Below are 15,564 nucleotides of genomic sequence, written 5' to 3'. Positions count from 1 at the left end.
GAGGGAAGGAGGGAGGGAGGGAGGCAGGCAGGCAGGGAGAGAAAGAGAGAGAGAAAGCCAAGTCACATTTTAAATATAATAATATGCATGTGACAAATAACTGAAGTTAAACCAACTGATGTTCAAATGCAATTAATTGTGCAACTCTGGGCAGGTTACTCAGACCACTATGGACTTTGTATAATTTTTTTTTTTTTTACATGAGTTTATGGCTGGGCATAGTGGCACACACCTTTAATCCCAGTCCTCAGGAGACAAAGGCAAGTGGATCTCTGTGAGTTGGGAGATCTGCTTGGTCTACATGATGAGTGAACAGCCAGGACTACATAGAAACCCTATCTCAAAAAAACAAAAACCAAAACAAAAACCAACAAAAAAAGAGTACCCTTTTTTAATGAGTAGAAAAATCAAAACCAAGTATTAGTATTAACAGAAATAGCCTTTGACAATGTTTGAGAGGCAGGGAGGAGAAACACAGGACCAGGTAAGAATGATTTATAGTGAACAGAAGAACCACTTCAAAGATTTGTTTCACATCATGAAACATGTTATCTAATTTCTCCCTTAAAATTTCCACTAACTATAGCTATGATCCTGGCTTTCTTCTGCTCAAAGACTTTCTTTGAGGGCTGCAGTGAAGGAACATTTATTTGCCCAACATGAGCAATGGAAAGCTCTGAGTTCAATATCCACCACTGCCAAATAAGGTTATTTAAATTTTGGGCTTTGATACAGTCCAACATCCCTTCAATAAAAATCCTAAAGAAATTATAAATTCAAGAGAACTATGTTAGACTGGTAAAGCGCAATGGCATTCAGACACAGCCAATACCATATGCATGATGGTCCCACTAAAATCTGTCATGAAACAAGCGTGTCCACACTTTCCTCTTGTACTCAATATAGGGCTTAAAGTTTTAGTTTTAGAAATGGGAAAGAAAATGGAAAGCAGGAGGAAGTCAAATTATCTCTATTAGCAAATAATGATTCTATTTGTAGAAGACCCTAAGGACTCCACCAGGAATCTTAGTAGCCAGAATGTACTGTATAGGAATACATGAAGTTGTCAAAGAACAAAATTTATTAATATTAATTTTTAAAAATATCAGTATCATACCTATATAGTAATAAGGAATGTAGTGAGAAAGAAATCAGGAAATCAAACCCCACTCAAGTAACAAAAGAAAAATTAAACAGAAAACCTAAGAAAAAGAGTTCTTCAATAAAAATGTTATTGCAAATATGGCAATATTATCAAAAACAATCTATAGATTTGATTAGATATAATCCCATCAAAATAAAAGTGATATTCCTCATAAAAAGAATAACCCTAAAATTTCTATGAAAGCATGAAGGATCTCGGTAGCCAAAGCTATCTCAACTAAGAACAATGCCAGAAGTGTCACTATACCCAACTGTAAAACATACTACTACAGAGCCAAGAACAAACATGGAGCCAGCACAAAACCAGACATGAATCAACGGAGCAGGATCCACACAAAATAACCTCACCCAAGCTTCAATGGAGACATCACACTACAACAAATGTCAACCAACCAAAGAATGAACCTAAATCCTTACATCTCACTCAGAACAAAAGTCTATATACAAAAAGATCAAAACTGCTCTGCTATGGGAAACATTCTGAGAGGCGTTTAGCAAGTTCTATCTAAAAATGAGTCCAATAGTTTAGTCAGTAAAAACAAGAATGGAAAACTGGAATTACATGAAATTCACTCTTTCCAATAGCAAAGCAAACAACTGAGTGAAAACAAAAAACACATGACAATGTCAGAGGAGTAATATACAGAAGAGATAAAGAATTTAAGGACGGGGCATGGTGGTACATACCTTTAATCCCAGCAGGAGGCAAAGGCAGGCAGATCCTTGTGAGTTCAAGGCTAGCCTAAATCTCAGGACAGTTAGAGCTGATACACAGGGAAACCCTGTCTGAGAACAAGAAGAAAGGAGAAAGAGAAGGAAGGAGAAAGGAAAGAAGAGGAGGAGGAGAAGGAGAATCCTAAAAGCAAAGCAAGTATCAAAAACCCATACCACCTACTCCATAAGCAGACTAATCAACAATGAACCTACAGTTTTCATATTACCAAAAAACAGTTTTAAAAGTTCAACATTCTCAGCCATCAGGAACAACACTGAAATTCCACTTCATCCCAATCAAAATGATTAATGATTATCAAAACAAACAAGCCTCTCAAAGATAAAGTTTTAGTAGTCATCTTATATGCAGCTAATTTGAAAACCCAAAAAACCTCTTAATTTTACCATAACAAAACCACAATCCCTATTTTAATGCGTTTCCTTCCAATCCTTTAATATTCCTGTGTTCAGTGAATTGGCACATAAGTTTTGTTACCATCACACTGACCTAGAAGGCCCAATAGATTATTAACTCAAAAAACAACACACAAATAAAATGATGGCAGCCAAGACATATGTTAACCTGAATTAGAAATAAAAATTAAAGACCTAAATTAAGGTTTGTATAATAAAATAAAAGAATCTCAAATGCAAATTACACTTTCCGTGTTCCATTTCTAATCAAAGAACTAATACCAGCCATGCTCTAGCAAGGATGTTTTAAATGCAGCAATCAGACACGGTTGCTTTCATGGACCTTCACAATTAACTGCAGGCAGAGAATAATCAATCACCTGTAGAAACTGTAGTATGTTCTCTCATATTGTGGTAAGACAGACAAAGAATGTAAAATGAAAGAACCACCCACTGACTATCAAAGCATGGTGTCCGAAAGAGTTAAATTTGAGACTTGTGCTGGCTAATAAGAAAATTTCAGGTTTGAAGAAAAACACAGTGGACCAAGGTCGAATATGTCCAAATAAGCCTGGGTAAAAATAAGCAAGCTGTTAAGACATTCTGGGAACTAACAGGCCAAAAAGATATAGAAGAGAAAGCATGCAAGGACATGTCTGGGCAGACACTAAGTAGTGGGCCATCTGGTCCTCTTAGATATGGTTTAAGGTCAGATGCTCTGTTGACTCAGATTAACACCAACCTTAGGAATTTTCCACTCTGTTCTACACGTAATATAGTTAATATTTGAACTAGCCAATCATGTATAGTCCCACTGATTTCTTTGTTCCCCCAGACCTTTTTCCTATATAAACCCCTAACCCCTGAGCCTCATGGTCGATTCCACTATCTCCTGCGTGAGATAGGTGTGGTGTCGGCCCGGAGCTCCGAAATTAAACTGCCTCTTGTGATTTCATCAAGATGGTCTCTCGTGATTCCTTGGGTGCACGTCCTCCTGAGATTTGAGTGGGGGGTCTCCCTACCCGGGTCTTTCAGTGTCTTTATAATATGCATTCATGCAAGTATAACTCAGGGCCACCAAGATGCCACAGATGAAAGGCACTTACCGCAAAGCCCAACAACAGACTGGAAACAGAATGTGACTCTTACAAGGAGTTCTCTAACTACACTGCAAGGCATGGCACACATGCACCCTGCCAAGGCGGGTCAAACCACTTACCCATACTGTGGTGCTCCCGTTTTGATGTCTCCAATAGTGACATGAACGTCATCTTCATCATCGTCACTGTCACTATCACTGTCGTCTTCAGTCTCTGTCACTTTCTACACCGATAGAAACAATTACAAAATGCAATAAATAATCCAATTCAGCATTCAACAGTGATAAATAAAAAATTATTCTGGGGTTTGGAAATTGTTTTAGAATACAAATTATAAGCTTATAAAGCTGTTATCCCAACTTTGATGGTCTACAATACTTTATAAGCTTATGAAATAGAACTTTTATTGCCATTTTCCAGAAACGTGCTTCATGTTTTCAACTCTGTTAACTATTTGGTAATTTTTAATACTGACATTAAATCTTACAAATGTTTTATTCATAAGAATTTCTCAAGTACTTCTTTTTAAATAATTTTATCTTCGGCCGGTGGTGGTGCACACCTTTAATCCCAACACTTGGGAGGCAGAGGCAGGCGGATTTCTGAGTTTGAGGCCAGCCTGGTCTACAGAGTGAGTTCCAGGACAGCCAGGGCTATACAGAGAAACCCTGTCTCGAAAAGAAAAACAAACAAACAAAATAAATAAATAATTTTATCTTATAGATACTACAATGCTTCAGATTCATTTTGCAAGGTTATCAATTTATAATATGAAGAAACTCTATATGTAAATGACCAAAGAAGCATCATGTATCTTTTCAAACAAAAATGGATCTGCTTACAATGGTTTTAGTATAGATCTAAAAGGCTACTATTTTAAATTACATAGTGGTAGATAGTCATATCACCTAGGCAAAATGCTTTTTTGATTATAAGTTTAAGTATGGAAAAAAAAAAAAAAGGAAGCTTCCTTCTCTGCTCAGGACTAAAATTATCAGGTCAAACATCAGAAGACACACGTACCATTTTAATTGTTCCAGAGCCAGGCAGTAAGTACCACAATCAGAGCACATCCTAAGAAACTGTAACAGCCAGCCTTAGGTTGTGGACTCACTGTGTAACAGCCAGCTTTAGGTTGTGGACTCAGTGTGTAACAGCCAGCCTTAAGTTGTGGACTCAGTGTGTAACAGCCAGCCTTAGTTGTGGACTCAGTGTGTAACAGCCAGCTTTAGGTTGTGGACTCAGTGTGTAACAGCCAGCTTTAGGTTGTGGACTCAGTGTGTAACAGCCAGCTTTAGGTTGTGGACTTAGTGTGTAACAGCCAGCTTTAGGTTGTGGACTCAGCGTTGGCTTTGGAAACCGAGCTCACTTATCATAGTCAGTTGATCAACAACTATTTAGTTCTTTGAAACACTAAACAGCAAGCTTGTATGTATGCTGTATGTCCCCTCAAGTTTCTTCCATTATTTTTTCTTCTCACTAAGTTCTACATGTTCTTTTCATGATATCAAATGCATCAGTTGACATAAGGGGTCAAGTCATACAGGCTGCTGAAGGTTACATTAAATGCTGGCTTTATCAGCAAATAAAGTGTGAAGTTCTTAACGATTTTAAACACCAGAGGAACGAGATTTCAAAGCTTGATATATATGTTACCGGTTTTGCCACGCCATTTTCAGCAGCTTCCTCTTCAATTCCAGATGGAGGATTAGCACTGTAAAGAAAGTCAGTGAGCAGACACGTTAGCTGCTGCTGCTGTTGCTGTTGCTGTACACAGACTACACTACCATTTCAAGTACAAAGATTATACTACGATTCCAAGCTATCGCTGCTAAGAGTTCCTAAAGTTATTATCTCTATAGGGTGATGAGAACAAGACTAGGAAGTCTGCCAGTTTTCCTGTTATGTGCATAAAACAAGTACTCAGATGGAAGCAAGGGTTGGGCTTCCTTGGGTTTTTAAAGTCAGCCCACATAGCCCTGATGTTTGTCAACTCTTCAATGTAGACCAAGCTGACCTCAAACTCTGAGATCCAACCGCTTCTGCCTCCTAAATGCTGGATTAAAAGCCTCAACTACCACTCTCTGCCCGATAGGTTTTTTTTCCTGTTTTTTTGAAACAGGGTTTCTCTGTATAACAGCCCTGGCTGTCCTGGAACTCACTTTATAGTCCGGGCTGGCCTTGAACCCATAGAGATCCACTTGCTTCTGCCTCCCGAGTGGTTAAAGGTGTGTGCCACCACTATCTGGTTTGCCCAACAATTTAATGACATACAATCTGATAAAGGACATAATTCAAGTTTTTCATGTTTTTAAAATATAATTTATAGCATACCACTTTTACCTCTGAATCTTTAATGAGTATCTGCTGTGTGCCAGGAACTACTGTTATATAGTCAAGGGTTACATAACATGGCTTCACTTCTCCCTGATGCCCATGAAATTTTACAATATGATCATATTAACTCTTTTAGTGTTCAATTTAGTGCTTAGCACATGCCTCTGCCCACTTTGTTGTTCCACTAAATCAGACAGGTTCTTAATTCTATCGAAAAACACAATTTCAAGATTTAAAATATAGCCGGGCAGTGATCGCACATGCCTTTAATCCCAGCACTTGGGAGGCAGAGGCAGGCGGATTTCTGAGTTTGAGGCCAGCGTGGTCTACAGAGTGAGTTCCAGGACAGCCAGGGGCTACACAGAGAAACCCTGCCTCGGGGTGGGGGGGGTGGGAGAAAGAAAGATTAAAAAAAATATATATATATATGTATATATATATACACGTATGTATACACATATATATATATGAGATATATACATATATATATATATATGAGATATATATATCTTCATGGAAGTCTATCTTCTAGTTTGCAGTAATAAGGAGCCTGAAACCTAATTTTGATAAATTAGGATAAGATGGGCAATTCCCACAGCAGGGTCCTAGACAGAGTAATGCAATGGCATGTACCAAGCTGTATCCTAATTTTGTCTCAACTCCTTCTTCTACTAGACATAATGCGTTAGAACTTTTAGTTCCTCATCACTATTAAGATACAAGAACAATAAAATTATAAGCTTTTTCTAAAAAAGTAAAAATGTAAACAGCAATGCCCTCCTATGGGATGAGACACACAGAGAACTTCAAATGAAATCAAGAACAAACAAAGGCAGTAGTACTCAGAGAAGGCAGGAATGGGTTAACTCCAACCAACTACCATTCTGTGTCCCAGAGAACTCAAGAAATAGCAATGAGAAAGGGAACTGTAGGGAGGGAGAGCTGGCTCAGTGCTTCAGAGATCCACTGACCTTCCAGGACCCTGGTTTAAGTACCAGCCCCCACATGGCAGCTCACAAACCACAGTCCAGGGGAGCCAATGCCTTCTCCTATCCTCCACAGGCATGGACGTTGTACATGGACATACATACAAAACACCAACACATATAAAATTTAAACAAAACAAACAACAATGAAACCACAAAGTGACCTTAGAATTATAGTTAAAAAATGAAATTCAGAGACAAGAGTTAGCTCATAAAGATGTCAGCTCTTTGGAGCTGGTTCTACTTTCACTCCCTTCTTCCATGTATCCTGTGTTTTGGGTTTTATCTCTTTTTCTTCTGATACAGAAGAAGTTACTTGTAATGGATTTTCACCACCAGTGTTCACTTTAGAAGCTCCATTAAGACATAATTCACATCCACCCATTTAAAGACTATACTTAACAGGATAGACTTTGTTCACAGTGTAATAATCATGTTATGAAATCCTAGATTGTGTACATAGCCTCCCCAAAGAAATTAGTCTGTACCATGGGGCACCCCATTTTCTCCTATCCCACAATACTGGTCTTTCCTTCTCTGTGAACTTGCTAATTCTGGAAATTTTATATATTTAATCACACATGTCATATGCTCAACATGTTCTCTCATACTGTAGCAAGTCAGTACTCAATTTCCTTCCTTCCACCAGGAAATACTTCCATAAAGGTACACTGCATCGAACCTATTAATTTGTTCTGGTGGACTGGTAGATCATTTCCATTTTACAGACTAGCTAAGAATAGTAATGTTCAAACTCTTGTGTTCATGTATGTTTTTACTTCTCTAATTTGAAGTGAGTAGTACTTCTTAATTCATTGTAACTCTGTCTAACCATTTGAGGAAGCTCCCAAGGAGACACCACTTTATAATCGCAGCAGCAGTGTACAAACAGCCCAGTTTCCCTGTATCTTCATTATAGCTGTTTGCTTTTTGGATTATAGCTATCAAGCTAGGTATGAAGCATTAATCCCTCCACTTTGAAAATCTAAATATTCTTTAAATGCTTTGTGTGTGTGTGTGAGACATGTGGAAGCCAAAGACATCAGGTATCTTCCCAACCCCTCTTCAGCTTCCTTTTCTGAGACAGCCTCTCACTGAACCCGGAGCTCAACAATATAGAGTAGATAGTGAGTACTAACTAAGTCTCTCCTAGAATGTATTCATTCATGTCCACATGCTTATGCTGCATGCATGTCCCCAACTGAGCCATTTCTCCAGCCCTTAATTGCTCTGTTTAAGACCACTCCTCCCCTCGTTATTTCAGACAGTCACCTGATCAAACTAAAGCCAATTTAGACATGTACTTATATGCATTAGTTGTAGTGAAATTTTGAGTAAATGTTTGGTTCCCTGGACACTCTGTAAAATAGTAAGTTTTGTATAATAACAAAGAAAATCAACTTTAAAAAAATAATCATCTATTCTGTTCATGGGATAGTAGTAAGCATAGTTTCCTTCCAAAAACTAGTTCCAACATTATGAATTTAAGATATAAAGCAGTAAATTACAGCCAAGCCAGGCATGGTGGCACATGCCTTTAATCTCAGCACTCTAGGAGACAGTCAGACAGATCTCTTTGAGTTCAAGGCCAGCCTAGTCTACAAAGGGAATTCCAGGCCTGTCAGTAAGAGCCTGTTTTCAAGGAAAGAAAAAACAAGAAATTATACCAAAAGCAATGACACTATAAAAACACTAATAAATTATGAAAGCAACAATTTTCAGTTATTTTAATTATTACTGTAAATTAGTTTTTCTTAGTAATTTAACAACTACATTCAGCCAGATATAGTTAGTTGCTCTTGCCTTAAATCCCAGCACTTTGGAAGCAGAGGCAGGTGGATCTCTGAGATCAAGGGCAGCTTGGTCTACAGAGTGAGTTCCAGGACAGCCAGGGCTACACACACTACACATAGAACTTTGTCTTGAAAAAACAAACAAAATGAAAACCCAACTACATTGTATATACCTCTAAGCTCAGTTAAGGGTAAAAGTTACTAAACGACGAAAAGTTGGCAAAAACCTAACTCCAAAAATTGTCCTATAAGTTACTAGAAAGCATGACAGGATTGGTCCAGAAACAGAAAAAGTCCCTCAACTTTGGTCAAAATGCAATTACACCAAGGATTATAATGAAACAACTTGCTAGAATCACAATCTGTGTAAGACATCAACAGGAGAGTTCACCAACCTGGCATTTTCTTCTTCTGGCCTTTCAACTTCATTCTCATCTACCAAATAAAATAAAATAAAGTAAATAAAGAAACCAAGCTTAAGCAACAAGTAGTATAAAAATCTTAAGGGAAGATCACAAGCACTAACCTAGATCCTTTGCCAAATCACTGTGCACATGCACGTCCCACGGGCCTACAAGCATAGCCAAAGTTAGATCACTTTAAAATCAAGACACATCTCTTACGGAAAAAATACAAGACTTTACTGCTATTAATATAAGCTTAATTTAAGAGGCAATGAGGATTTACACATCATGGTAAGAGAACCCCCACACATTTCACATTTTAAGGGTAGTACTGATACATTCTTTCCATTAAAGAATCAATTTTACAAGTTTATCGGAGTCACATCACTAAAAGGCTGCTTAGACTCCAACGTTCACGTTTATATAATCTACGACAATTTATGTCAAGAATGTATGTTCCAGGAAAGAACAAAATACTTTCAAATCTGGCATAACAGCCAAGGGGGAATTACGACTTAAAAAGTTAAAAACCAGACATCAAACATGTCCCCTACAAAAACAAAGTACATGATGCATTATATTTGGGGACACAAATACAAAACACCGAATACAAGCCTATGAGAAGAGTCACGAAATACAACTATGACGTGGACTATACAGCACTCTCTTTAAAAAAAAAACAAAAAAAAAAAAAAAAACTTCACCTTAATACAGGAGACAATTCAGGGTTTTCTTTATGGACCATAGTGTATTCCATCTGTTTCTCTTAATTAATATTTTTAAAGCACGACTTTCAGACAAGGAGGTACCCTTGCAGGTGCATTCCATACAAACTGACCATCAAGAAACAAGACGTTAGTTTAATAGCATTGACTTTATTTAGCTGTTATTACAGAATGACTGTTTCTGAAAGAAAGGGACGAGAAGGGGCACCCAATAGCCATTGAGCAAGAGACACACTGAAGCAGCTCAGAATCGATAGAAAGAGCATGAATAGAGAGCGCAGAAGCGAGGAGGCTCGCACGGAGTGGAGGAGAGCGAAGCAGGGCTGCCCGGCCTCCTTGGCCCGCGTCCACCACGCGATAAGCGCCTGCGGGTCCGGGCGAGGGCCGGGAGCAGGCCGCACTCGACCGAACGCAGGCCGGACAGGGCCAGTACGAGAGGCCTCGGGCGCCCGGGCCTGAAACGCCGGGAGGAAGGCCAGAGAGAACCCGGGAGACAGACAGGAAGTTCCGTACCGCCATACAGCCACTCTTCCTCCTCATCCCCTCCGGTCCCGCCGCTCAGCTCCACCAGGCGCTCCACCTCGCCGGCCGACATGGCCGCCCCACGCACAAGTTAAAGGCGGCGATCAACAGCCCTTTCAACCCCTTCCCCGGCCTCGCCGTCCCAGGGCGCGAGAAGGGGAGGGAACCCGCCGGTAAGCGAACGGAGAGAGCGCGAGACTCAGATCCAGGGCCGACCTCGGCGGAGGCGGCGACCGGGAACATTCATCGGCTGGACGGCCTGCGCATGCGCAGCAGCACCGGAGCGGCGAGGCGTCTCTAGGTGGTTACGCTTCCGTGGCGTCAGGCACCTGGGCCTCTCATTGCGCAAGCGCCGCGCGATTGGCTCCTCCCCCTCCCACCAGCCCAAGCATTCCAGCTTTGCTTCTCAGGGAGGCTATCTCTCTCGCTTCTAGTGTTCTTTGAAGTTCCCTTCCCCCAACCTTCCTTCCAATCCCCAGTTCCCTTTGCTACACCATTGTTCTTTTCTGTCCTTGTTGCTTTTCTTCCTCCACAATTTGTTTTTAATTTAAAATCCTGAAGGCCATCATCCCGCACGTGTTTGCTTAAACCAGAATCATATTTGTCAATTCGCCGAAATTTTAACAACCAACTAAAGAAAAATTTAATATATAAAGGATGCACTCTCTGTTCAAAAAATTATTAGTATCGGGCATAGTGGAGTACGCCTTTAATCCCAGCATTTGGTAGGCAGAAAAAGGTCACCCTGGTCTACATCGCGAGTTCCAGGATAGCCTTGGAGGGAGACTCTGTGGCCGGAAAGTTTTATTTATTTTAATGTAACACAACCTGGTCATGTGAGCGGAGGGAACCTCAGTTGAGACAATGCCTCCCTAAGATCAGGCTGTAGACAAACCTGCAGGGCATTTTCTTAATTAGTGGTTGATGGGGGAGGGTCAAGCTTTAGACTTTATTTGTACCACTTGATTCCACATTACCTGAATAGACTATTCGGGTTTTAATTCTTAGTTTGAACTCACTCTTGTTTGCTATGCCCTGTTCCCCTGTAGGAAATTCTTTCATTGTTTCAACTTCTGAGTACAATCTCCTCTGTAAAAATCTTCCCTGAATTTAACAAATATGTATCAAAGTCTACCCCAGTATTAGGAACTCTTCAAAACTATAAAGATTGGGCAGTGAAAAAAAAAAATCCTTTCTTTCATGAAGTCTTTAATGGAATAGAATATAGACACATCTTATATTGATAATGTTGATAAGGATTTAAAAATAATAGTAGCTGTACGAAGACCCACAAGCCAAGTGATTAAAAGGGAGGTGTAATCTTATATCAAGTGGTAATAAATAAATAAATAAATAAATCCTTGCATGGAGAGAGAGGCTGTAAGCCTAAGCCGTGTGGGTTTCTGGATGGGGGAATGGGGGCCACTTGACAAGTAGATTAGGAACATGCAAAGGCCCAGAGACAGAGGAGTTCCAGGCACCCAACTGCATTTGGAGTAGAGAGGCAAATGTAGATAAACTGAGCTTGCAGATGGGGTCAGCAGGATTGGGGTGAGGAGAGTAGAGGATAGCTAGACTCTGTTTTAGGCCTCATGCTGCATCTATTGGGTGTGATAGACCAGTGTTATTTGACTACACAGCCACTTTCCCCAGAATCTTCACTAGGCCAAATCTACCTTCCTCTTGTTTATCTTTCACTTCCATCTGTTGTATGGTGCATCATATCTTTTTGGCCTTTGATACAAGAAATAGAAAGACGGTTAACTATTTGCTTGAGAGTACGATGGGCAGGTAATCCCTGATGGTTAGCTCCGTTTTCACTGTTTCATGCATTTAAAGTAAAATTGGGTGGTTTCATGATTGTCTTTTGCAGAGTGGATTGCTTTTCTTCCCAGTCTGGAAAAGAGTTGGTCTTTCAAAGCATTATTTAGACAAAGATTTTAGACATCAACAAAGAGCTGACAAATGATGGTAAATGCAGCAGAAGGCCTGAGTGGTGGAGGTAGCACTTGAGCTAAGCTTTAAAAATGACTTCTATGAGCAGAGAAGCTCATAAAGCACTAATAAGCAGCCTTCAAAGGCCTCTTCCTTCCTTCTTCCCTCCCAAACTGAACGCCTCAGGTGGCTATGCTTCCTTGGTTAAGATTAATCTCTCCATTTGCCATGGGAAACTTTAAGTAATTTGACTATTTTGTGGACTGTCTCCTTGCTTCTTTTATTATGAACTCATCTCAGCACAATATCACATTTATCCTGAGTATACTCATTTGCCACTTCATTATTTATTGCTGTTTATTCTAAGTGGTGGTGATGGTGATGATGATGCTCATCTGGGCCTGGCAGTGCACCCTGTCCTTCCAGGTCGTCTGGAGGCAGAGGCTAGGGGTTGGCTCAGACTAACAGAGGAAGACTCCATCTCAAATAATGTCAATAATAATGATATAATTTAATATGAAGTATACTCCTGAGAAGTACTGAAAAGGAGTGCTTAGTTATAAGGATTGGGCAAAGGATAAATTGCTGCTAAAACGAGGCCAAGAGGCCAGGTATGGTAGCACATGCCTTTAAACTCAGAACTCAGAAGACAAAGGTACTTAGATCTCTGTGAGTTTGAGGTCAGCTAATAAATAAATAATAGTAAGAATGATGATGCCAAGAGCTAAAGTGTAATGTTCAATAATTAGTGTGTGGTAGTACCATGTTTATAAATGTTTGTTTGTTTGTTTGTTTTTTGGTTTTACGAGACAGGGTTTCTCTGTATAGTCCTGGCTGTCCTGGAGCTCACTCTGTAGACCAGGCTGGCCTCAAACTCAGAAATCTACCTGTCTCTGCCTCCCAAGTGCTAGGATTAAAGGCGTGTGCCACTACCGCCCAGCTATAAATTTATTTTAAATAAGTATATTATTTGGGTCAGTATGTCACTCTTTGATGCCAACATGTTGCTTATGTTTCAATGTTTTTTAACTTACACATCAGTAAATCTATATTTTAATTAATGCATGTTACATCCACTTGTTGGAAGTTAACAGATAAAATGGAGGCTTCAAACATGAAAACATATGAGTAGGGACTGGGGAGATGGCTTGCTGGTGAAAGTAATCACCATGATAATGTGAAGACCAGCTATCAGATGCTCAGAACCCCATAAGTACTGGATGAGCATGCTAGCCCACCTGTAATTCTAGCCTCTGGGATTCCCCAGAGAAAGCTTGCTAGCAAGTCATACTATTAAGTTCTGGGTTTAATAGAGAGACCCTAAATCAATGAATAAGGTGGAAGAGCATTTGAGGATGATTTCCAACATTGACCTCAGGCCTCCATGCATATGGGTACATATGTGTTGCGCGTGCACGCACACGCGCACACACACACACACACATATGTGCACCCTCATACATGCACACACATGCTGTATACACCAGCATGGGAAATGGGAAAGGAAACATTTGACTAGATGGACCCACTGGTGTCCTTTTGTGTGCTCAGCCTTTTCTCCTCTGTTGTTCCAGAATAATGGCATAGAACCTTCCAATTTTAAGATACTCTTCTGAGGAATTAACCCCTCATCTACTATCCTACTTTCTGTATCTTAACATCCTTTGACATGGGATTTTATATTGCTTGTTGTTTCTGGAAAATTATACAATCTCCTATTCATTTCTCTGCTGGCAGGTGAAGTGACTTATACCTTTTAATGATAAGAGCAAATCATTTTTTATCTTTGTACTTATTGGATCCTGTCTCATAAATCGCGGTATGGGAAGCCATCACTGAATCCTAAAGCTAAACTCTAACCATTCCTCTAGAAGACCTAGACACGATTTTATAAGGAATGCAACACAATAACCATTTCTGTAGAGAAATACATACTACAGCTTAATAAGCTAAATGTGATGGTCTTAAACAGTTCATCTTATCAGAAATCCATTACTCCAACCATAACCATGAGAGAAAGATTTTTTTACCTGCTTTTTTTCTGCTCTACCTAGTAACTCTCTTGAATAGCTAGTAGATATTCCAAACTCATCCCCAAAGTAGAGCCAATAAATTGTCCTTTCAAATGTGTTCTGTCATTCTCACACTTTCCCTGGTTGTAGGCATCTTACTGTTAGTAACCACATCCAAACTGTTGTGTCAACTCACACCCCCAAGCCTCTGATTCTCCCGTTCCTCTCAGCCATGCTTCTCAGGCCTTTAAAAATCCACTACCAACATCTGCTATCACTTCCTATAACAAAGCTGCCCACTTTTCTCCCTCTCCACTGCTGTACAACAATTAAAGTCACACAAAACCCTTCAATAGCTACATGTACAGCATGGACCACCTGGGCTTTATACTGCATATATTTTAGATTTTTAAAATACTTTCATCCCCCTTATTAATGCTACAGACTGAATGTTTGTGCTACAATTCTCCCCCCACCCATTTCTATGCTGAAACCTTAAATCTCCTCTGTGATAGTGCTTATAGAATGGCCTTTAGAAAAGAATTAGGTTCTCCTTAATGGAATGGATATTACTGTTCTCATGAGATAGGAAGGCAATCTGTGGAGTCCCGATATAACATTGTCATTTCTTTAGCTCTTATACACTACTACCAGGGCACTGTGGTCTCATGTTCAGTGAAAATTCTCCTCAAACCATACCTTAAACACATCTCCCCTGCTTCTTCATTTCTCCTCACTCACAGATGATGCCAGGATTTGGCATGGGACAAAGTCTCTCCATCACTCAGCATCACAATGAATGACTAGAGTACTGTCTTAGTGTTCTAGTGCTGTGAAGAGACATCATGACCGTGGCAACTCTTATAAAAGAAAACATTGAGCTAGGACTGGGATGAAAATAGGATTAGTCCATTGTCATCCTGTAGGAAGCATGGCAACAAGCAGGCAGGCATGAAAGTTCCTCATCTGGATCTGAAGAGGGAGAGGGAGAGAGAGAGAGAGAGAGAGAGAGAGAGAGAGAGAGAGAGAGAGAGAGAGAGAGAGAGAGAGAGAGAGAGAGAGAAAGAGAGAGAAAGAGAGAGAGAGAAGGTCCTGGCTTAATTAAGCATCTGAGTCCTCAAAGCCCACCCCCAGTGATACACTGTCTCCAACAAGGCAATACCTCCTAATTGCACCACTCCTTATGGGCCCATGTGGGCCATTTTCATTCAAACCACCACATATGTCCTAATTGTTTTGTGGTTTTTTTTTTTTTGGGGAAGGGTATTTACCATTTTACTGTGTTTGCAGCACACCTATGAACAATATAGTCACGTGTAACAAAAAAAGAAAATAACCTGTCTTTGTTACACAGGTTCTCACTTGTGATATACACTAGAGCTACCTTCACACCTAAAGGGGTATATACATTCAAGTCAGTAGCAGTGACTGGGAAACAGGATTGAGGCCTAGGTTTAA

The 15,564-nt window shown here is 40.0% G+C and overlaps 1 protein-coding gene across 9 annotated transcripts in view; it reads right to left on the bottom strand.

Annotated features, from left to right (window-relative positions):
* Fip1l1 (factor interacting with PAPOLA and CPSF1) overlaps positions 1–10,468 on the bottom strand; it is a 62,088-nt gene extending 51,620 nt beyond the window's left edge. For 5 of the 9 annotated variants that reach the window (XM_031342745.1, XM_031342747.1, XM_031342746.1 and 2 more), the window contains exons 1-5: positions 10,151–10,468; positions 9,035–9,079; positions 8,904–8,943; positions 5,049–5,106; positions 3,512–3,615 (exon numbers count right to left, since the gene is read on the bottom strand). In XM_031342745.1, the coding sequence (XP_031198605.1) occupies positions 3,512–3,615; positions 5,049–5,106; positions 8,904–8,943; positions 9,035–9,079; positions 10,151–10,232 (329 nt within the window). In that variant the 5' untranslated portion in view covers positions 10,233–10,468. The remainder of the gene's footprint in view (positions 1–3,511; positions 3,616–5,048; positions 5,107–8,903; positions 8,944–9,034; positions 9,080–10,150) is intronic. The other 4 variants (XM_031342749.1, XM_031342750.1, XM_031342752.1 and 1 more) reach the window with 2 other exon arrangements.
* Positions 10,469–15,564: the final 5,096 nt, after the last annotated feature.

The sequence above is a fragment of the Mastomys coucha genome, unplaced genomic scaffold (genome assembly GCF_008632895.1).
Source record: "Mastomys coucha isolate ucsf_1 unplaced genomic scaffold, UCSF_Mcou_1 pScaffold22, whole genome shotgun sequence".
Lineage (NCBI taxonomy): Eukaryota > Metazoa > Chordata > Mammalia > Rodentia > Muridae > Mastomys > Mastomys coucha.
Note: the sequence above shows the minus strand (reverse complement) of the source record. Positions and strands in the feature narration are given on the sequence as shown.